At 54.5% G+C, this 17,842-nt stretch overlaps 9 protein-coding genes across 9 annotated transcripts; 4 read left to right on the forward strand and 5 right to left on the reverse strand.

Moving 5' to 3' along the window:
- Positions 1-1,557: 1,557 nt before the first annotated feature.
- PG998_002451 (uncharacterized protein) lies at positions 1,558-3,356 on the reverse strand (the record flags this gene model as incomplete). The annotated part of the gene is made up of 2 exons (XM_066869269.1): positions 1,558-2,059; positions 2,110-3,356. 2 exons carry the CDS (start codon positions 3,354-3,356, stop codon positions 1,558-1,560), a joined length of 1,749 nt encoding a protein of 582 aa, XP_066737684.1.
- Positions 3,357-4,118: 762 nt separating this feature from the next.
- On the forward strand, positions 4,119-5,356 carry PG998_002452 (PQ loop repeat-domain-containing protein; the record flags this gene model as incomplete). The annotated part of the gene is made up of 2 exons (XM_066869270.1): positions 4,119-4,177; positions 4,333-5,356. The coding sequence occupies 2 exons, from the start codon at positions 4,119-4,121 to the stop codon at positions 5,354-5,356; spliced, it is 1,083 nt and encodes a 360-aa protein (XP_066737685.1).
- A 292-nt stretch (positions 5,357-5,648) lies between these two features.
- On the reverse strand, positions 5,649-6,739 carry PG998_002453 (putative aldehyde reductase; the record flags this gene model as incomplete). The annotated part of the gene is made up of 3 exons (XM_066869271.1): positions 5,649-6,477; positions 6,573-6,583; positions 6,662-6,739. The coding sequence occupies 3 exons, from the start codon at positions 6,737-6,739 to the stop codon at positions 5,649-5,651; spliced, it is 918 nt and encodes a 305-aa protein (XP_066737686.1).
- Positions 6,740-7,051: 312 nt separating this feature from the next.
- PG998_002454 (uncharacterized protein) lies at positions 7,052-7,864 on the reverse strand (the record flags this gene model as incomplete). Its single annotated transcript, XM_066869272.1, has 1 exon — positions 7,052-7,864. The coding sequence occupies one exon, from the start codon at positions 7,862-7,864 to the stop codon at positions 7,052-7,054; it is 813 nt and encodes a 270-aa protein (XP_066737687.1).
- Positions 7,865-8,448: 584 nt separating this feature from the next.
- On the reverse strand, positions 8,449-10,597 carry PG998_002455 (uncharacterized protein; the record flags this gene model as incomplete). The annotated part of the gene is made up of 7 exons (XM_066869273.1): positions 8,449-8,579; positions 8,647-8,781; positions 8,855-8,929; positions 8,998-9,199; positions 9,285-9,298; positions 9,346-10,258; positions 10,313-10,597. The coding sequence occupies 7 exons, from the start codon at positions 10,595-10,597 to the stop codon at positions 8,449-8,451; spliced, it is 1,755 nt and encodes a 584-aa protein (XP_066737688.1).
- Positions 10,598-10,857: 260 nt separating this feature from the next.
- Positions 10,858-11,349, forward strand: PG998_002456 (uncharacterized protein; the record flags this gene model as incomplete). The annotated part of the gene is made up of 1 exon (XM_066869274.1): positions 10,858-11,349. One exon carries the CDS (start codon positions 10,858-10,860, stop codon positions 11,347-11,349), a length of 492 nt encoding a protein of 163 aa, XP_066737689.1.
- A 226-nt stretch (positions 11,350-11,575) lies between these two features.
- Positions 11,576-13,111, reverse strand: PG998_002457 (uncharacterized protein; the record flags this gene model as incomplete). The annotated part of the gene is made up of 4 exons (XM_066869275.1): positions 11,576-12,364; positions 12,385-12,669; positions 12,751-12,848; positions 12,919-13,111. 4 exons carry the CDS (start codon positions 13,109-13,111, stop codon positions 11,576-11,578), a joined length of 1,365 nt encoding a protein of 454 aa, XP_066737690.1.
- Positions 13,112-14,148: 1,037 nt separating this feature from the next.
- On the forward strand, positions 14,149-14,845 carry PG998_002458 (uncharacterized protein; the record flags this gene model as incomplete). The annotated part of the gene is made up of 2 exons (XM_066869276.1): positions 14,149-14,236; positions 14,307-14,845. 2 exons carry the CDS (start codon positions 14,149-14,151, stop codon positions 14,843-14,845), a joined length of 627 nt encoding a protein of 208 aa, XP_066737691.1.
- Positions 14,846-15,370: 525 nt separating this feature from the next.
- Positions 15,371-17,830, forward strand: PG998_002459 (uncharacterized protein; the record flags this gene model as incomplete). Its single annotated transcript, XM_066869277.1, has 1 exon — positions 15,371-17,830. The coding sequence occupies one exon, from the start codon at positions 15,371-15,373 to the stop codon at positions 17,828-17,830; it is 2,460 nt and encodes an 819-aa protein (XP_066737692.1).
- Between the last annotated feature and the right edge of the window lie 12 nt (positions 17,831-17,842).

Consider the following 17,842-nt stretch of genomic DNA (forward strand, 5'->3'; position numbering starts at 1 on the left):
GAGGGAAAAAATGAAGAAGAAAGGTGCGTGGAGCGCCGGCTTGGTTCAAGATAATTGGGTGGTGGGGTTCCTTGTTTATTCCTCAGGAGCGCCGGTCAGGTGCCCCGTACCACAGAGCAGAGAATTGCTTGATTGGTGAAAGGATGTACGGGGTTAAGCCTCGTACTTACAAGCACAAGCCAACATCTATAGAAGGTTCCGGACATGAGGCAGCCCCGTATTAAACAGCAGCCCAAGTTACTCTGGCCAAATCAACCTTTCGGTGTATGTAGACTTCAGTGTTGCCCCTCTTCCTGTCACCTCCGAGATTATGCGATCTGGATTCTAAAAGACTATTGCAAACTAGATAAAAGGGGGTGAAAAGGGGCGAGAAGCATTCGCACACCTGCGTGATAACAAGATGGTTATTTTATGTTTCTTAGCAAGACTAACACAAGTTTCTCAACCCCAGTGAAACAGTACGCAGTTTACTAAGTAATAGCAAGTCTTTTACCAGAATATAGATCTCATACCTCTATCTTATGGGGCTGGAGGTCTATCATAGGCCTGGTAATGCTAATAATATAATCCAGTATGCAACTCTAGTCCACACGCCTTTATATTGGCTGAAGAACGTGACTTGAGCTGGCTGAACACTTGCATATCAACGCGAATCAACCTCCCTCACTAATGACCAGACTAATGCGAAGGGAACAAGATGGAAAAGTCAGTAATATCGCCTCCAGAGTTCGCGTCCGTTGGCCTCATTGATTTATTTTAAGCTAGAGTACAACTACAGGGTATACGTCTACCCTGTGACGACCTATACTATACACGTCGGCTCGGCGCGGTCATGACTGACAACGCCCGGATACTGTTCCTTAAAGCTAGGGTTTCTGCCCGAGCTATGGTCTGCGAGACAACCATTGGCCAAGACGGTCCATGCAAGAGTTACAGTATTAGTCTATTGGCAGCGAAGAAAGCAAGCATATGAGGAAATTACACCACTTATTGGACATTACCAGGTGAAAAGTTGGCCAGCGAGAAAAGGCTTCATTGATGGTTGAGGATCGTTTCTGTCCTCAAGACACTGAGACGTATAACAGCACGAGACCTCTAGTTCCCTTGTTGAAGAAAGGAAAAAGAGCCTATATCTGCAAGCATGTACTCCAGACAGTTAGATGACTAAATACCTTGATTGGATGAATTTCTAGCAACTAGCTATCTGGTTCACAGTGGGGTATACAATGTGCGTGATGGTGAAGTTCTACGGCGATAACATGCGGAAGAGAGGCGCCTTCCATGCATTACTTTAGTTATTGACACTTCGAATGCGACCATTGGACGGTCGAAGTACTCGTAATTTGTTAGTAAGAGCTGTAATCAATTGACGTGCAAGCTGTCAATGTGCTCGCAAAGGTGTTCAAACCCGCGATGACTACGTCTTCACGGGGCAGTCCCTGTTTGCGCCAAACCCAGGTGTCAGATGTCGAGAGGGCTGGCTGCAATTCGTCTTGGGGGTAAGAGTTCGTGGGGGATTCGAGCAGTACACTTGAATGGTAGCAGTCAAGATGGCTCTCACCGTTGACGCAGCGCATTTTCATGTTTTAGCCAGAACCGTTTACAAGCTAAATGGCCCCAATGTTCGGCCCACCATTCACCAAAGCTGTCCTCGACTTCAAAGTCAACTCTTGCCACTCGTTCGTCCCGTCGGAGACCGCATACTACGCAGGCTTTCGTAGATGTAGGAACACCTTTGGCAGCTTGAACTTGCATGTTGTCTCGCAATTCAGGCATCTTGAGATGCTGGTCCTTCAGTGTTGAATTGGCAGCGGCGATTGCTGAACGGAGGCGGCCAACATGCTCCTTCCAAACATCCAGAACATCACTTGCTTCGCGATCGTCTCGTGCAGCTTGAGTCTTGTCTACACCCGCAAGCTTCATTCCCTTGCTACCAGCCGCCGAAATAGACATTGATTGTGCTAAGAATTTGTCTCGATGCCAGCGTTGTTTTCGGCCAGCTATGACACGAGCTGCAACCGTAGCAAGGGATATGTAACCCTTGAGGAATTCCAGCGTCCTTGGGTCGGACATTATACGATTTTTGGTAGAGAATGGCTGCCCACTTACGGGCTTGTAGAGTGATGTGTTGGCCATGGCAAGGAGCTGGGGGAAGATCGATAACAGAACGGATGGAGGGGGATATTACTAGGAGGAACCTGAGTACCATCATCCTTGGTATCGTCGGCCGTTGGATCGGCCGCGTCCCAGTCCCAGCTCGCATTGGTCTCCTGTGAAACCGCGCTGACTTTCTCGGGCTTTGTAGAGACAGACCTTGTGGAGACAGACTTTGCAGGGACAGACTTTGCAGGGACAGACTTTGCAGGAACAGGCTTCGTAGAGGCAGGTTTATTGGAGTCGAAAGCGTCCCAATCTCCCCACCCATCTTCCATCGCATTGCTACCGGCAGAGTCATTCTGATCCATTGACGGCCAGGCAGTGATGGGCGACGTCCTGGGGTTGTCCTTGGAAGCGACGGCGGGTGGCGTGGGCCTTTGGAGGGCGAGCCCGGGAAAGGGGTTCCGCTCCTGGAAAGACGGAGATTTGGGGGCCTGTGGATAGTTGGAGGCATGCCCTTGCACATTCAGAGTAGCTAACATCTGGGAAGCAGGCTTCTTGGATCGCGCATCCGTTGTCGCCGGCGGCGAGACGAGTAGGTCGTTAGAGATGAGGTTTTTGGGTTCTTGCACAGGCGAGGCAACAGTCTCGAAATCTCCAAAGTCATCATCATCATCATCCAAGTCATCGCCGTCAAAATCGTCCGCATCAAACAGAACATTGGGATCTGGAGTAGACGGTTTGCGCGTGGTCTTTTGACTGATTGTCTCTAGTTGTGGCTTTGGCTTCTGGGCTGCCGGGGTTCTTCCTGCTGGTCGGCTTGTACCTGGTATATCGATGAGGCTATTGGACAACAGATCCATCGTATCTGCCCGCACTATCCTCGTTCTTGCAGGAATGCTTTGCGACGGCCTGCCGATATTGGCTGCCGGAATAGGGGGTGTTGGATTTGGCACGGGTTTTGTGGTTTGCGCCACCTCGAATTCGCCCCAACCTTCATCGTCATCATCGTTGTCGTTCCCTTGTGATATTGGTGCTGCTGCGGTCGATTTGGTGGTCGTGGACGTCGCCCAAGGGTCCGGAGTCGACTGGAATGCCGGCCATGGGTGGCTCTGCTGTTGGGGTGGTGGAGGCGCCGGGGCGGGCTGCTTGTTTGCTGCGAAACTGGAAAAGTCGAACGGATCCGAGGAGGTGTTCGCAGCCTGGGGCGTTTGCGAGGCCGGCGGCGTCTCGAATTCGGCGAAGAGATCGGCAGACATTATGGCCCGTCGAGCCCGATCCTGCCACCCCCAAAACCAAACTCTGTCCTGACAAGTGTGCTTTTCACTTTGAACACCAGCACAAGCTCACGCACCAGGGTTATCGGCCAAGGACAGAATTGTATCACGAACCAAGGCGGCAGAGGGATGGATGGCTAACGCCGACGATCATCCAGTCCAAGGTAACCTAATCCCGGAAAGGGGCCACATGCGGATGTCGTGACGTGACGTTGGGTGTCGGATGGTTGGAGCGGCGGCTGAAAAGGAAAGCAGACAAGCGGAGAGCTTAGAAAGCTTAGTACCTAACCCAGTAGGAGCAGCATGGCTAATGGGGGGCAATTGGGGGCAACTTGCAATTGGCTGTCCCCCTAGCCCCCCGCAAAACTGGCTGTTTAGCGTCATCACCGGGCACGTGGAACTGCAGTGGCCCCGGCTGAGTTACGCCATGAAAACTGTGGATAAAATTCCTAGTCAGAAAACTGCCTGTCATAGTCAGTCAATGACTACCAAGTTTCTCATATTCTTTCTTGGCCGTTCGCCTTCACTCGTTATCGAGAATCGAAACGGATATTGATTTCCTTACCAAGCACTCGCTCGCTGAGGATTTCTTTGTAATATTGACTACTGATATCTTTCTGCAGATAATGCGCTAGCTTTCACATTGGCTATTGTTGCTCAGTATCTGACACACATATATCTCTGGTGGCTGGCTATCTTGTGCTACGTCTGACACCACCCATCCACCCACCCACCACCACCACCATGGCCCCTCCAACAGGGCCGTTGAATTTGGATGTCGAAGCAATATCGGGGATCTGTGGGTGAGTCAATCCATCAAATCCGAGCGCCAAAGCAACCCTGGGGCTGTTCCTTATATTAAATCGGGAGTTCGATATGTATATTCTCGAGTCGCCAAAGCTTTTTGTCTCGGTCGTCACTGCCAAAAGCCCACCAGCTAACCTCCTAACCCCCAAAGTTCCATATCCATAGCAGCATGGATAGTCGTCTTCAGTCCGCAGATTGCGGAGAACTTCCGACGCGGCTCTGCCGAAGGTCTTTCGTTGCAGTTCATCATCCTCTGGCTAGTCGGTGATGTCTTCAACATCCTCGGCGCCATCTTTCAGGGCGTCTTGCCCACTATGCTCATTCTCGCCATATACTACACTATAGCGGATATGGTCTTGCTGGGTCAATGTTTCTACTACAGGGGCTTTACTTGGAAAGACGAAGTAGCCCCGCCTAAGCCCAAGGCCCCTCGCGTGAGGGAGAATGGGGCGCCGAATGAGAGGACCGGCTTACTTGACGCCACCTTGAGAAACAGGGAGCGCAGGGGCAGCACCCAGAGCTGGCACAGCTGGGAGCATCTCTCCCCTGCCGTCCCGATGATCACCGGCGCCCCTTCCACGCCGCCGCCGCCGCCCACCAAGCTGCGCGTCCTCTTCACCCACACGACGGCCATCCTCATGGTCTGCGTCGCCGGCGTGGCGGGATGGTACTTGAGCCGCAACGCTTCGGGCAGCCATGAATCCGAACCCTCTAACGGAGGTCCTCAATTCGATTTCTGGGGCCAGATTTTCGGCTGGCTGTGCGCGCTGCTGTATCTCGGATCCCGCCTGCCGCAGCTCTTGCTCAACTGGAGGCGCAAGTCGGTCGAAGGCATCTCCATGCTCTTCTTCCTCTTCTCCTGCTTGGGGAACCTGACCTATGTGCTGTCTATTTTCGCCTACGAGCCGACTTGCGCGCGCCCTGGACACTGCCAGCCCGGCGAGGCCGGCCATATCTATTGGCGATATATCCTAGTCAATCTTTCGTGGATCGCAGGCAGCCTGGGAACTTTGTTCCTGGATTTGGGTGTATTCGTGCAGTTCTTCATCTACAGCGATGTCGATACATACGAAGACGATGACACGTACGTCGAGGAGGCCGAGTCCAGCAGCATCGAAGAAGAACGCTGGGACCAGAGACCCATCTTGGAGCGGGTCGGATCGGGGGCTGCTTAACTTGAACAAGGCTGTATTTTTACACTGGACTGGAAAAAAGAAAGGGGTCTATACTGGCAACAAAAGAGGGTGTAACCTGGGCATATAACCCGCGAGGGGAACAACAAGAGTGCATATATTTGATCTGTTTCGAATTCAGTTGGAGTTATGGGAAAACGGAAAATAAAAATACGGGTGGGCGTTTGATTCAATAGGAAAATTGTACCAAGAGTTTTGCAGCTTTCTATGAGATGTACCACTATTGCTTCTGTCAAATTTCCTTGTGTCTCATACTCGTTGCCACTTCCAGGGTCTACTTGTCCAGAGGGGACGTTGTAGGATCCCAAGCGCAAGGCGCGTACTCCTTTGTTTCCAGCTTCGCCATGTCCTCCTCGCTGATCTCGAAATCATACACCTCCGCATTTTCTCTGATGCGCGACGACGTGACGCTCTTGGGAAGCGGCACGTGTCCCTTCTGCAGGCTCCACCGGATCAGTACCTGCGCCCACGTCTTGCCGTACTTGGCCGCCAGCTCCTGCAGCACCGTCTCGCCGGCGCGCTCGCCGCGCACGACGGGGCAGTACGCCTCGACGACGATGCCGCGGGCGCGGCACCAGCTTACGATGTCGTCGCGCGGAAGCCAAGGGTGTACCTCCCACTGGCCGACCGAGATGACGCCGCCCTGTCCCTTGGCGCCGCCGCGCTCGGCTTCGAGCTCGCGGATGTACGCCTCCAGCTCGTCGAGGTGGTGCACGCCGTAGTTGCTGACGCCGAGGGAGCGCACCTTGCCCGCATCGACGGCCTCGACCAGCGCCTTCCAGGCGCCCTTGCGCGCCGCGGGCCCGCCGTAGGGCGCGTGGATCAGCATCAGGTCGATGTAGCCCAGCCCGGTCTCGGAGAGCGTGGCGTCGACCTGCGTCTTGGCGCTCTCGTACGACAGATTCAGGGGCCGGACCTTGGAGGTGAAGAAGATCTGCTCCCGTGATGTGGCGGCGGCGGCGTTACTGCTGGCCTTGTTACTGGAGAAATCCAGGATCGCCTTGCCGCAGGGCGCTTCGTTTCTGTACCCCACGGCGGAGTCGACGTGCCGGTAGCCCGCGGTGAGGGCCTCGCGCACGCAGGACTCGGCTTGCTCGATGGGGCTGGTGAAGGGGGGTGTCAGCGGGCTGCTTCTCTTGATGGCGGTCTGTTCTCCTCTGGCGGTTAGTGACAATGAAAATAGAAAAAGCCCACTTACACCTGGTAGACCTGGTGTTTTCGTTTCCGGAATTAGCGGGTTGGCTCTGAGGCAAAGACGTCCGGTACGTGGTGGTGGGTGGAACTTACGCCGAAGCCAAGGCGGGGGATTTCATATCCGCTGTTCAGCTTGATGGCAGACTGGATTGTCAAGTTGGACGACGACATTTTTTGCGGCTGTTTTGAGTATCTTCTGCATCAATACGACTTGGTCTTTTCGAAGAAGATGCAGGTCTATTTGCTCAGAAGAAATAAATGAAGATAGCGGCCTATTTGTACATGGACGCTGTTACTGGAAGCCAACGTCACAGTGGCAGCTGGATATCTTAAAACCGAACCGAGCCCGAGGACGGTGTGGACCCACCAAGGATGCCGGGTCGTAAGCCGTCGGCGACCCGGTCCAGCCAACTCTTTGCGAGTACATGCGAGTACATGCGAGTCCATGCGAGTACACATGCAACGTGCTGACATGTATGACTCCTAGATGGAAAGTAGATTGCACAAAGCAAAAACAAAAGACAAAGCCAGACCCACGCCCACGCTGTATAACGACGACGCCGTGCTTTTTTCTCTTGGACATGGCGCAGTTATGGTCTGCCACGAGCCCTCCTTGCATCGCATCTTGGACAGTATGACTTCTGAAACGTTGGCAGCCAGCTCTTTCGCAACGGGTTGAAATGCACACTTGCTAGGCTTGATGTCGGTCTCCAGCCACGGGCAAGTCTCGGCGGGATACTTCCAGTGCGTTTCACCCATCTTAGTAACACGGACTGCCGTTGAATAGCCCACACCAGGCTCCAGGCACGAGTTGGCAGTGGCCTCGATGTCGGGAAGCTGCGCCCCCGGCGCCGTGTGGAATTTGATAGCGCGATGCGCATGACCGTTGGGAGAATTGCTCCAACCATCCCACGGCCCGTCCTCCTTCCTGTCGGTGCCGTTGTCGAAACACCTGTGCCGAATGTCGAGCTCCCATCCGACCGTGTACGAGCTCGTCGTGCCATTGGTCATGTTGACTGCCGCTATATGAGAGAAGTATTCGCCTGGCATTGTTGAATTAAGAGCGTTGGCAAAATTAAGACTCGCAAGCTCGTATTTCCAATCGGGGCCGCGTCTGATCTTGCTGTACTCGTTTTCTATAACGTAGACGCTCAGCGAGATGCCCATGGGCCAGACGGCGTCGAGGTTTTTGACGCCAAAGACGACCGGAAACCACTGAGTTGGAGCATAGGTCGTGTCATTCTGTGGGAAAATGAGGTCGACTTGTAGATCTGCGGGCAAAGTGCGCTCTGCCATGGTGGCAGAGGCCAGTAGTGGAATGACTCCGAGGAGTCGAATTGGTGAGAACATCATTTATTCTGTTATTGAGTTCTTTCCAGTAGTGAGATGGCAGAAGCGAAGAGTCCAACACGAGCATATCACTTTAAAATGAGAACACCATGGCGCTCGCTGGGACGGCGTTTTGTCTTTGGATTTCTCGTGGGATGTTGTTGGTGACGAGACGGACGATGTTGAGAATTGGCTAAAGGGAAAGTCTCCAGTGCATCAGCTCACTCTCAGTTGACTAATGCCGAGACTTCTGGGCCCTGCACGGCGGAAATTGCCTTGCTAAAGCGAACGCGGCGCCGTTCTTGGCGTATAAAGGGTCTCGCCGGGCCGTATGCCCTATAGTTCCTCCGCTCTGACGACCTGACCTTGGCCAGAGTTCTGGGTTTAGGAAACGCGGCGACGGGAGATGACAAACAATCATCATTAAGAACGGTGCCCGGCACAGGCTGCACATTCAACATTGAAGGAAAGAATAACAGTGGGATATATTTCATCATGACCACGCAGATCGGATAAGTGTAATATCTCAATCTCAAGTCTCGCTTGCCAAATCAACATTGACGCCCGAAAGTTTGCAAAGCAGCCGTGACTACCTTGGCGATGGCCCAGACTTTCTCCTCCTCGTACTTGTGGCCGACAATCTGTACACCCACCGGTCCACCGTGGTAGGCTTCCGGATCATCTATATAGAGCATGTAAATCAGCCATCAGGAGCCTCGAACGCACACTCATTGTATACCGAGACCTACACGCATCCCAGTTCTTCTTGTCGGTGGCGTTGAGAGGTTGGTACGATTCGTCGACTAGATCGACATCTTTGTCGGCCCTGGTTACTGGTATCACGACCACACTGTAATTCAAGAGGTTCATTGCCTCTGTGTAATCTACCCCAGCCATCAGGCAAGCTTCGGTCAGCTCAATCATCTGGGGTTCATGGTCCACAAGGGAGCTTCTTACCGGTGTGGTAGAACTTCCCAGGTATGACGGCGGCATGCGGTGCTACAGGCATAATCACTGCGTCCACGATTTGTCCTAAATCGAGTTGTCAGTAAGTACATGTATCCAGACACAAAAGATTGGCCCTGATTTATGGCATGTACCATCTTCAGCGCTTGTGGAGTTCCAGTAATCAGAATACTGTGCTTCGTAGTCGAGTCCCTGTAGGGTGAAGTTTTGGTACTCCAGGAGTCCAATCGGGGGTTTCAGCTGGAAGCTGTTTCTGAGGTCAGGAATAAGGGGCTCTCCGGAACGATCGAGTTGAGCGTGGATGTCATGAGCACCGTCTGCTTTGAGAAACGCGACCTATGTTATAAGGTCATAATCAGTACAGAAACGGAAAAATTGGTAAAGAGGATAGAGAAGAAAATGAGATGGAGAAAAGACTTACATGTACTCTCTTGGCTGTTGACTGTGAAGGCGGATCCCAATCGACTACCTGGAGTATTCACCTTGGTCAGCCGAAGTCCGCAACAGCCAAAAGCAAAGAGTAAAACTAGGAAGGACACGAAAATAGCATGCCTTGTGGCCGGCTTCTTTCATTGCATCTACTACCATACCGAGCCCCCGCTTGACTGGTGGGTGCGGCCCTACTTGACCATCAGACCATAGAACCCCAAGTTTCAGGGGCAGAGCTGAGGCTTTCGCGGCCCCATTAGGTTTAGCACGAGACAGGAGGTCATCGACAACTTGATCTCGGAATGGCATAGGGATCACAGCAGGGTCACGTTTCCAAGGCTCGGTGGAAAGCACGGAGCGGAAGATAAGCTCCAAGCCATCGAGGGATGTGCTCAGGAAACCGACGGTGGAACGGTAAGTATTCTGACCGGGGTTGGTATTTGCGACCTCGCGGTAAGAGATCCTCTCAGGCGTAGGCTTGATCGAGAAGATCCCGTTGAAAGCGGCTGGGATACGTACGGAGCCGCCTATGTCAGTTCCGACGCCCAATATGCTGCCGCCGAGCGCTTGCAGGGCACCCTCTCCGCCCGAGGAACCACCGCAAGAGAGGTTTTGGTTGAGTGGGTTCAGAGTCTCGCCGATGATGTTGTTCTTGGTTTCGCCAAAGAGCAACGTCTGCGGGAGACTCGTTTTGCAGTAGAGCACGGCTCCCAGGTCCAACAGCTCTGTGGTAATTTGGCTTTCAACCTTGTGGCTCTGCTCAGGGGTTTTGACGCCCAGGTTGCTGCCGATCCAGCCGACATAGCCCATAGTCGTGTCGATGCCCTTAACATGGAATTGGTCCTTCAGGCTAACGGGCACCCCATGCAACGGCCCGCATGTCTTGTTGTGCTGAGAGAAATAGTCATCAAGCTGCTTCGCGCGCTCCACTGCCTGGTCGAAAAAGATCTCATGAAGACAGTTGTTCTATAATAGCTCGGATTAGCGAGGATCAATGAATAACTTTCTGATTCGACATACGATCTGATGTGCGATTGCTGCCCTCTTGCAGAAAGCTTCGGTAACTTGAAGGGCAGTCAGCCATCCGACTTGGATTGCCGAGGCAATCTGTGTGGCGTTTTGGTCCGTGATGAAGATCTCGTCCTCGGTCAAGAATTTGCGGATGAAAGACCCGGTCAGGTCACGTTGTTTCTTGGCATCTGAAAGCTCACTATCGCTCAGTCTCCAGTGATCGGGTACCTTGGCCAAAGTGGCTGCTCGTTTACCAGCAGCCAGACTTTCCCAAGATTTCCGATGAGGCTTCATGGTAGCGACGTGCGAGCATCCCTGGTCCAGGAGAGTCCCTGAGTGGCATATGGTTAGAAAAAAGAGGGAGGGGTAGAGCTCAATAGCGATTCTCCGTTGGGGGCGGGAAATCGGTGCGTGGCACGTCTTGGGGGCTGTAAAGAGCTGGGCCCAAGGTTCGTTTTGAGTCGCCTATCATCTCCTCGGGCCGGGACGTCAAAGGCGGCCCCGCGCTCGCAGCCTTCAAGTACCTGCAAACCTGCATCGACGAGTCGCTTCGCATGGCTGCCCCGTCGCTGGCGACGCTGTGGCGGGAGCAGGCGGCCGACGACCTAGAACGCGGCAAGACGCCGCTTGTCGTCGACAGTCATGTCATACCGCCAGGCACGCAGTTCGGCGTCAACCTCTACGCTCTCCACCACAACGAGAAGTACTTCCCCGATGCCTTTACCTTCAACCCCGACCGGTGGCTCACTGACTCGAGCGACACGCAGTATCGTGCGTTCGCGCCGTTCGTTGCGAGGCCGCGGTCCTGCGCCGGGCGAGCAATGTCATACTTGGAGGTGAGCCTGGCCATGGCGAAAACGCTCTGGTACTTCGACTTCCGGCGGGCGGCGGGCCCTCTCGGTGAGGTCGGGCAGGGCACCAAAGGCGTGGAGACGGGATTTGGAAATGTCGACGAGTTTCAGATTCTGGACATGTTCAACGCGAACCATGAAGGGCCCTATCTGGTCTTTCGCCCGCGCGGGGACCACTGCGATGAGTTGGATTAATCACGGAGAACTAGTAAGGTTTTGGTGAGGTCTATGAGTAAGAATGGTAGTTGTGGTTTCTCTTGTAAGGCTGTTCGCAGGCTACGAAATAACGGGGTCTATAAATGCATCTGATGTTATTCAGGGGGTAGGTACCTGGTTTCGTATAGTATTAAATATGCCCTCACCAAAGAAACTCTGGAAATCCCCAAAAGCTACGTTTCACTTACCCCGGCAAAAAACATTTTCAGAGTATTCCTAAGCTCTTCCATACGAAACTCGTGCCGCTCAGAAGTCCGGTCACGCCAGTATAGACGATCAAGCTGCCATAGCCACTGCCGTAGCCCGCGCCTGTCAGTCCTTGCCAAGGCATCCCCCGAAGCAGGGACTCGCTAAGCGGACCCGAGATGACGTTTCCAACGCCGCGACCGACGCAGAGCCAGCCGAAGACCATAACAGGGTCGACATGCCCCTGGCCGGCTTCGTCCTGGTTCTCGGACGCGGCTGCAGTCCCCCTTTGCGCCACCTCGCGCATGATCCCCGGCCACATGGAGGTCCAGCCGCCTGCGAACAACCCGTATACGACGCAGAACAAGTAGAGCACCGACAGCGACGACGAGAGGCCCCAGATGAGCAGCACCGCCATCGTGCCGCCGACCGCCGAGATGGCGACGCAGGTCGTCACGTGCAGCCGGTCCGACAGCGAGCCCATCAACACCGACCCGACGGTGGCGGCGATGTTGACCAGCAGGACCGTGAGGGCTGAGAGGAACCCCGTGGCCCCGAACGCGGCGCGCGCGTACACGGGCAGGTAGATGCCCGGCAGGAAGTAGCCCGTGGCCTGGATCACGTTGGCGAGCTGGTGCAGCGCGAAGAGCCGCGACTTGACGTAGGCCATGTTGAAGGGCTGCAGGCGCGAGCTGGGCGAGTAGGGGAGTCGGGGCTTGATGAAGAAGGACAAGGGTGCCGAGGCGGCGAACAGAATCCCGGACCACATGCGCATGGCGGTCGCAAAACCGAAGCGGTTGAGCAGAGACTCGAGGAGTAGGGGAGGACGACGCCGCCGAACCCGGCGGCGCTCCACATGATGCCGTAGGCCATGCCCTTGCGCCGCACGAACCACTCGTCAATATACAGGACGCAGGGAACGTACGCGAAGCACCCCGCCACGCCGAACAGGACGCCCTGGATCCCAATCAGCTGCGGCACCGTGGTGCAGAAGGAGCTCAGGGCCATGGCGAGCGAGGCGACAAAGAGGCCTGCCAAGGTAAACCATCGAGCCCGGCGCGGGAAGAGCCGGCATAGCACGATGACGACAGGGGTACCGATATACATGACGCCCTAAGTAGGTAAGTAAATGGTTGGCCAAAAAATAGTTCATCCATAGGGAAGAAACAAGGTTAGGAGCATCTTCCAACTTACCATTGTCGATGTTCCGATGGAGGCGATATTTCCAGAGCCGCCGAACGGCTCGTGGGTGCTATAGTAGTCCTGGAAGACACCAAAGGAAAAACCGAAGCCTGCAGTTTGTTGTTTGTTGGTCAGCTGGCTGGCTGTCACAAGAGTGCAGAACGTATTGTGTGAACTGACCCCAGACAAGTGCTTCAACGGCCCAACAGGCTGCGAGGAACAACCATGCATCTTTGCCCGTATCTACCGGAGGTAGTGAGAACTCTTGCCGGTTAATACTGGTTTCCGAAGGACCAGACCGGATCTGCTGCAGTGGTATATCCACCGTCGAGCGTCCGTTGGCGTCATTGTAAGTTCGTGTCGTTTCACTCATGGCTTCAAGGTCTGATTGCTGCTAAAAAGTCGAGCACGGTTATACTGGGAATCGTCTTACACGGAGTAGTTTTTACTATCGTATATATATGTTTTATGAACCTGGTCGAGGTCTCCGGTTTCAGAAACTTTATCGCCCGCCGATGCATCGACTGTAGCCGGTCTTCGGCTCGGAGCTAAGCGTCACCACTGATAAGCACGCTGGACGGTCGACGGCGTGTAATTAGTATCTGGGAGAGCCAAAGAGGATGTAACTGCAATATGTTGAAGGCTTTAGAAGCATTGAATGCTGTACATGATTGTGATTTGCTTGTGACTAGACCTTTATTCGTTTATTAGCCTCTATTGTTTTTTTCTGAATTATGTCTGTACCTACCACTTAATTAAACCGGTTTTAATCCTGAGATATACGGAGTACCAGCACCGGAGAAACTCACGCCCTTCTCTCTACATGGAGTTTACACCGATATTCTTGGCATGGGGGTCTCCACCAGTGGCTCTCGACTCCAGGTTTCCGGGATGGGGACATCATCCGGATAGCTGAGGTGACACGAACACCATTTCCCAAAGTGCCACGTTGTTGATCCACGAGTTTCCCATGACTGAATGGCCCAGCCGCTCTAGTCATGCTCGCGGTTATAGGCCGGGACGGCTCATCATCGGGCTACACGGGTCATCACCGGATTTCGAAAACTTGGCGTACGCATGTCCTTGGTTCTCTTCGCATCGCGTCAAGCATCTGATTGGCCATGGACGGGGGTGGGGTTGTGCTACATATATAGCAGCGAGAAATACGGCGTAGTTCAGCCTGAAGCAATGGTGCCATTCTGGATATTGTGACTAATTCAAAATAATGGCAGACGGGCCAGATGAGCTTCTTGTGGCCAGCTCTGCTGTATAAAAGCCAAGTGATGCCTCGCCTCGGTGTTGTTGAGTGCTCTGTGTGATCTTTAGTCCCCGCCACAGCTACAAACCTTAACCACAGACCCCATCTTCAACCTCAATCTACTCCTATTGTGCATAAAGCAGGTCAACAACATGGATACTACCAAAGATTCCTTTGTCCTGGAAGCTGGCCCAAATACCGATATCTGGAGGAAGCCTCCTACCACGAACGTCTGGAGTGGTGCGTATGAACTTCTATACCCTAAGCTTAGCAACCTCAGGGGACACTAACTAACACGAATGGACTGAAGCCCCCATCTCGCGCACTTCGTCGGGACAGTTAAAGAAGTTCCAGTCCGCCCGGGTGACATTTTGGGCCGACTGGACGGAGCGCTATGACCAGGGTGGTTTGGTGTTGGCCCTGAAGCGCGTGTCGGCGCCTCCCGCGTCGCCCGACCAGCCGCCCGAGAAGTGGATCAAGACGGGTGTCGAGTTCTACCAGGGCCAGCCGATGCTGAGCACCGTGGCCACGGACCGGTGGGCGGACTGGAGCGTCGGTCCGCTGGGCGCCGCCGTCGACCCCGCAAAGGGCGTCACCTTGGAGATCATCCGCGAGGGAGACGAGAACGGCAAGAGCGCCTGGGTCTACCGGCTGCTGCTGGACGAGGCGGGAAATGTCAAGGAGAAGGTCCCGCTGCGCGAGATTTGCTGGATCTTCGCCGACGAGAATGACAAGGATGGCGAGGAGTGGCTCTTGGATGTCAGCCCGCTTGTGGCGAGACCTGCGAAGACGAGTGCGGAGTCATTGAAGGTCAACTTCTTCGAAATCGAGGCCAAGTGGTCTTCATAAGTCTAAAAAGCTAATCATTGAGATTTGCTTCACTCCGACCTACTGTAGTCCTATCGGCTATAAGGGGGAGTCAGTTATTGTGCAGAATTACTGAGGACAAGAAGCCAGGCGAGCACAAATTGCATTGACCGGGTACCTAGGGGAATTCAGCTTCATGGCAAAAATAAAAATATTCGAAGTCAATTACCTCTGTCCAAGAAATGAATGTGTTGATGCCTTCATACGTCTAGTAGAAAGGATCGACTCTGCGTATTTGCATGTACCTCTTTAGTGAATAATATCGTACCCGCTGGTTGCCGGTGCTGCCACATGTTATCTCCAAATTAGTAGCAACCCGCCAACAACCCATTCAGTCAAAGCAGCTAAACTGCTCTAATTGCATAAATACTTTCTATGTTGTCGCAAAGACTTGCCTGGAGATGAGTCTGCTCCGTTGAATCGTTCTATTCCTCTATTTTTCTGTTCCCCCTCCATTGAGGCAAAGGCCATCCCAGTGGGCAGTGCTACCTTACCACCACCACCGCCATGGCGACCCCCGACACCTCGACCCTGACCTCGTCGACCCAGGTCTTCACCACGTACACGCTCCCGCAAATCCGGCAGATTCACAAGAGCCTCCATGGCCAGATCGACGAGAAGGCCGCGCGCCTGCGCACCCAGGTCGGAAGTAGCTACCGCGAGCTGCTCGGCACCGCCGACACCATTGTGCAGATGCGCCACGACATGACGCGCACCCAGGACATCCTGGGCGCCATGGGCGGCCGCTGCGGCCGCACCGTCGTCGGCGCCAAGATATCGGGCCTCGCGCGCTTCCAAGGGCTGGAGGAGGCCGAGGCCGAGATGGGCTGCGTCGCGCGCGTCAAGCTTCTCGAGGCGTGCGGGCTCGCCGTCGGCAAGCTCTTGCGGACTGGAGGAACAACAGGACAAGGAACGGCGGCGGGAAGGGGCGAGCGGCTCGTGCTCGCGGCCAAGGTGTTGGTGCTGAGCCGCCTGCTCATCTCCAGCTTCGGCGACATGGGCGAGCTGAACGAGGAGCTCCGGGCTGCGGTCGAGGCGGCCAAGAAGAACTTGGGCAGCCTGCGGAGGAGGCTTTTGCGCGGCGTGGAGAAAGTGCTGGGCCGGGTCAGCGACGGCCTCGAACAAGCGGATATACTTAAGGCGCTATGCGCGTACAGTCTTGCGTCGAGCTCGGGTTCACGGGACGCCTTGCGTCACTTCCTCAATGTCCGGGCCGAGGCTATGGCCTTCGAATTCGATGTGGAAGAGTACGAGAAGACGCGAGGGACCGAGAATGTCCTCCAGGGCTTGGACCTGTACACCCGGACATTGCTGGACGTGCAGTCCATCGTCCCGTCGAAGTTATCCGAAGCATTGGCCAGCTTGAAGAAAAAGCCTCTTCTTGCCGACGAATCACTGCGAACTCTCGAAGGCCTGAAGCTCGACATCTACGAGAGGTGGTGTGGTGATGAGGTCCAGTACTTCACTCCCTTTATTCGACACGACGATCTGGACGGCAAGCAGGCCAAGGACATGTTGACCGGCTGGGCCAAGAAAGGGGGCGAGGCTTTGCTGGAAGGCATGAAGAAGATCCTAGAGCACATGAACGAGTTCAAGGCTATCGTTGATCTGCGGACCAACGTGCTGCAACATTGGATTAAGGACGGCGGCAAAGCGAGAGGATTTGACCCTTCGGTCATGCTGGACGGCCTCCGAGATACCATCAACAACCGGCTTTTGGGCGTCCTAGACGTCAAAGTTTCTAAACTGCGCCTTGTTGGATCCGAAGTCAGTGCCACGCTAGACGGATGGCGAGCGGGCACGTCCGATGAGTACAATAGCCTCTGGAGTGACGAGATGTTGGAACAGGACATGAGCATTGGGTCCACCCAAGTCACCCACGAGATCCTCTCCCGCTTGCAGGGCAAGAACAACACGGTTGCGAAGGCGGTCACGGGCTACGAGACATGGTATCGCCTGATTGACGACGTCAACGAGGTCGTGGGCCAGCTGCAGCGTCAACGCTGGGACAACGATGTCGAAGAGATCGAGGACGAGGAGACGATTGAGGTCCGCCAGAAGCTTCTGAGCAAGGATGATCCCGACAAGATCAACAAGCGTCTGAACACGGCGCTTGAGCAGTCGTTCAAACAACTCGACGAGGAATTAAAGACACTGTGGAAGAAGCACATGGACAGTGCCGACAGCGGCCACATCGCCATGTATCTGCTTCGCGTCCTGCGCGCCATTCGCAACCGCCTACCGAAGCTGGACAGCACCAAGTCTTTCGGTTTGGAGAGTGTCCCGTCGCTGCAAGAGAAGCTAGCTGGGCAGGTCGGACTGGCACCGCTGGAGGAGTTCTCCTCGGATGCTCTGGCGAGAACCCGGGTCACTGGCCGAAGCCTCTGGGAGGGCGAGCCTGCCCTGCCAAGCCTGCCCTCGCCTGGTGTTTTCAAGCTGCTGCGAGGTCTGGTCAAGTCAATGGGAGACGCTGGGCTAGACCTTTGGAGCCCTGCGGCTGTAACCCTGCTGAAGAAGACGTTTGGAAAGCAACTTGGTGATGCCTGGCGTGCAGCGTTGGAATCAGAAGATGCCAATGCCAAGGAGGCGAAGGCCGAGAGAGTTGAGAAGGCCACGAAAACCGAGAAAAACGAGAAAGACGAAGCCGAGAAGGACGAAGAGGAGAAAATCAAGGATGACAAGCCCGCAGAGGATGAGAAGGGAGAGTCTGATGAGTCTTCTGGCGTTGCCACCACGGACGCCTCTAGCGCAGACCAGAGGCGAGACCTCCTTATTCAGTGGTTGTACGACATTCATGTTCTTAAGGTCTATCTAGGCACCGGCGACATCCCGAACGAGGATCTCAAGAAGCTTGCAGACGAGGTGTGCAAGAAAACCAGTCTAGGAGATGACGCGACGGAAAGACTCCGGAAGTCGGCACAAGAGTACTGGAGAAGGACAAGCCTGCTATTTGGACTTCTCGTGTGATATGATATACCC

The sequence above is a fragment of the Apiospora kogelbergensis genome (assembly GCF_038363985.1).
Source record: "Apiospora kogelbergensis strain CBS 113332 chromosome Unknown utg000001l_segment0_segment0, whole genome shotgun sequence".
NCBI lineage: Eukaryota > Fungi > Ascomycota > Sordariomycetes > Amphisphaeriales > Apiosporaceae > Apiospora > Apiospora kogelbergensis.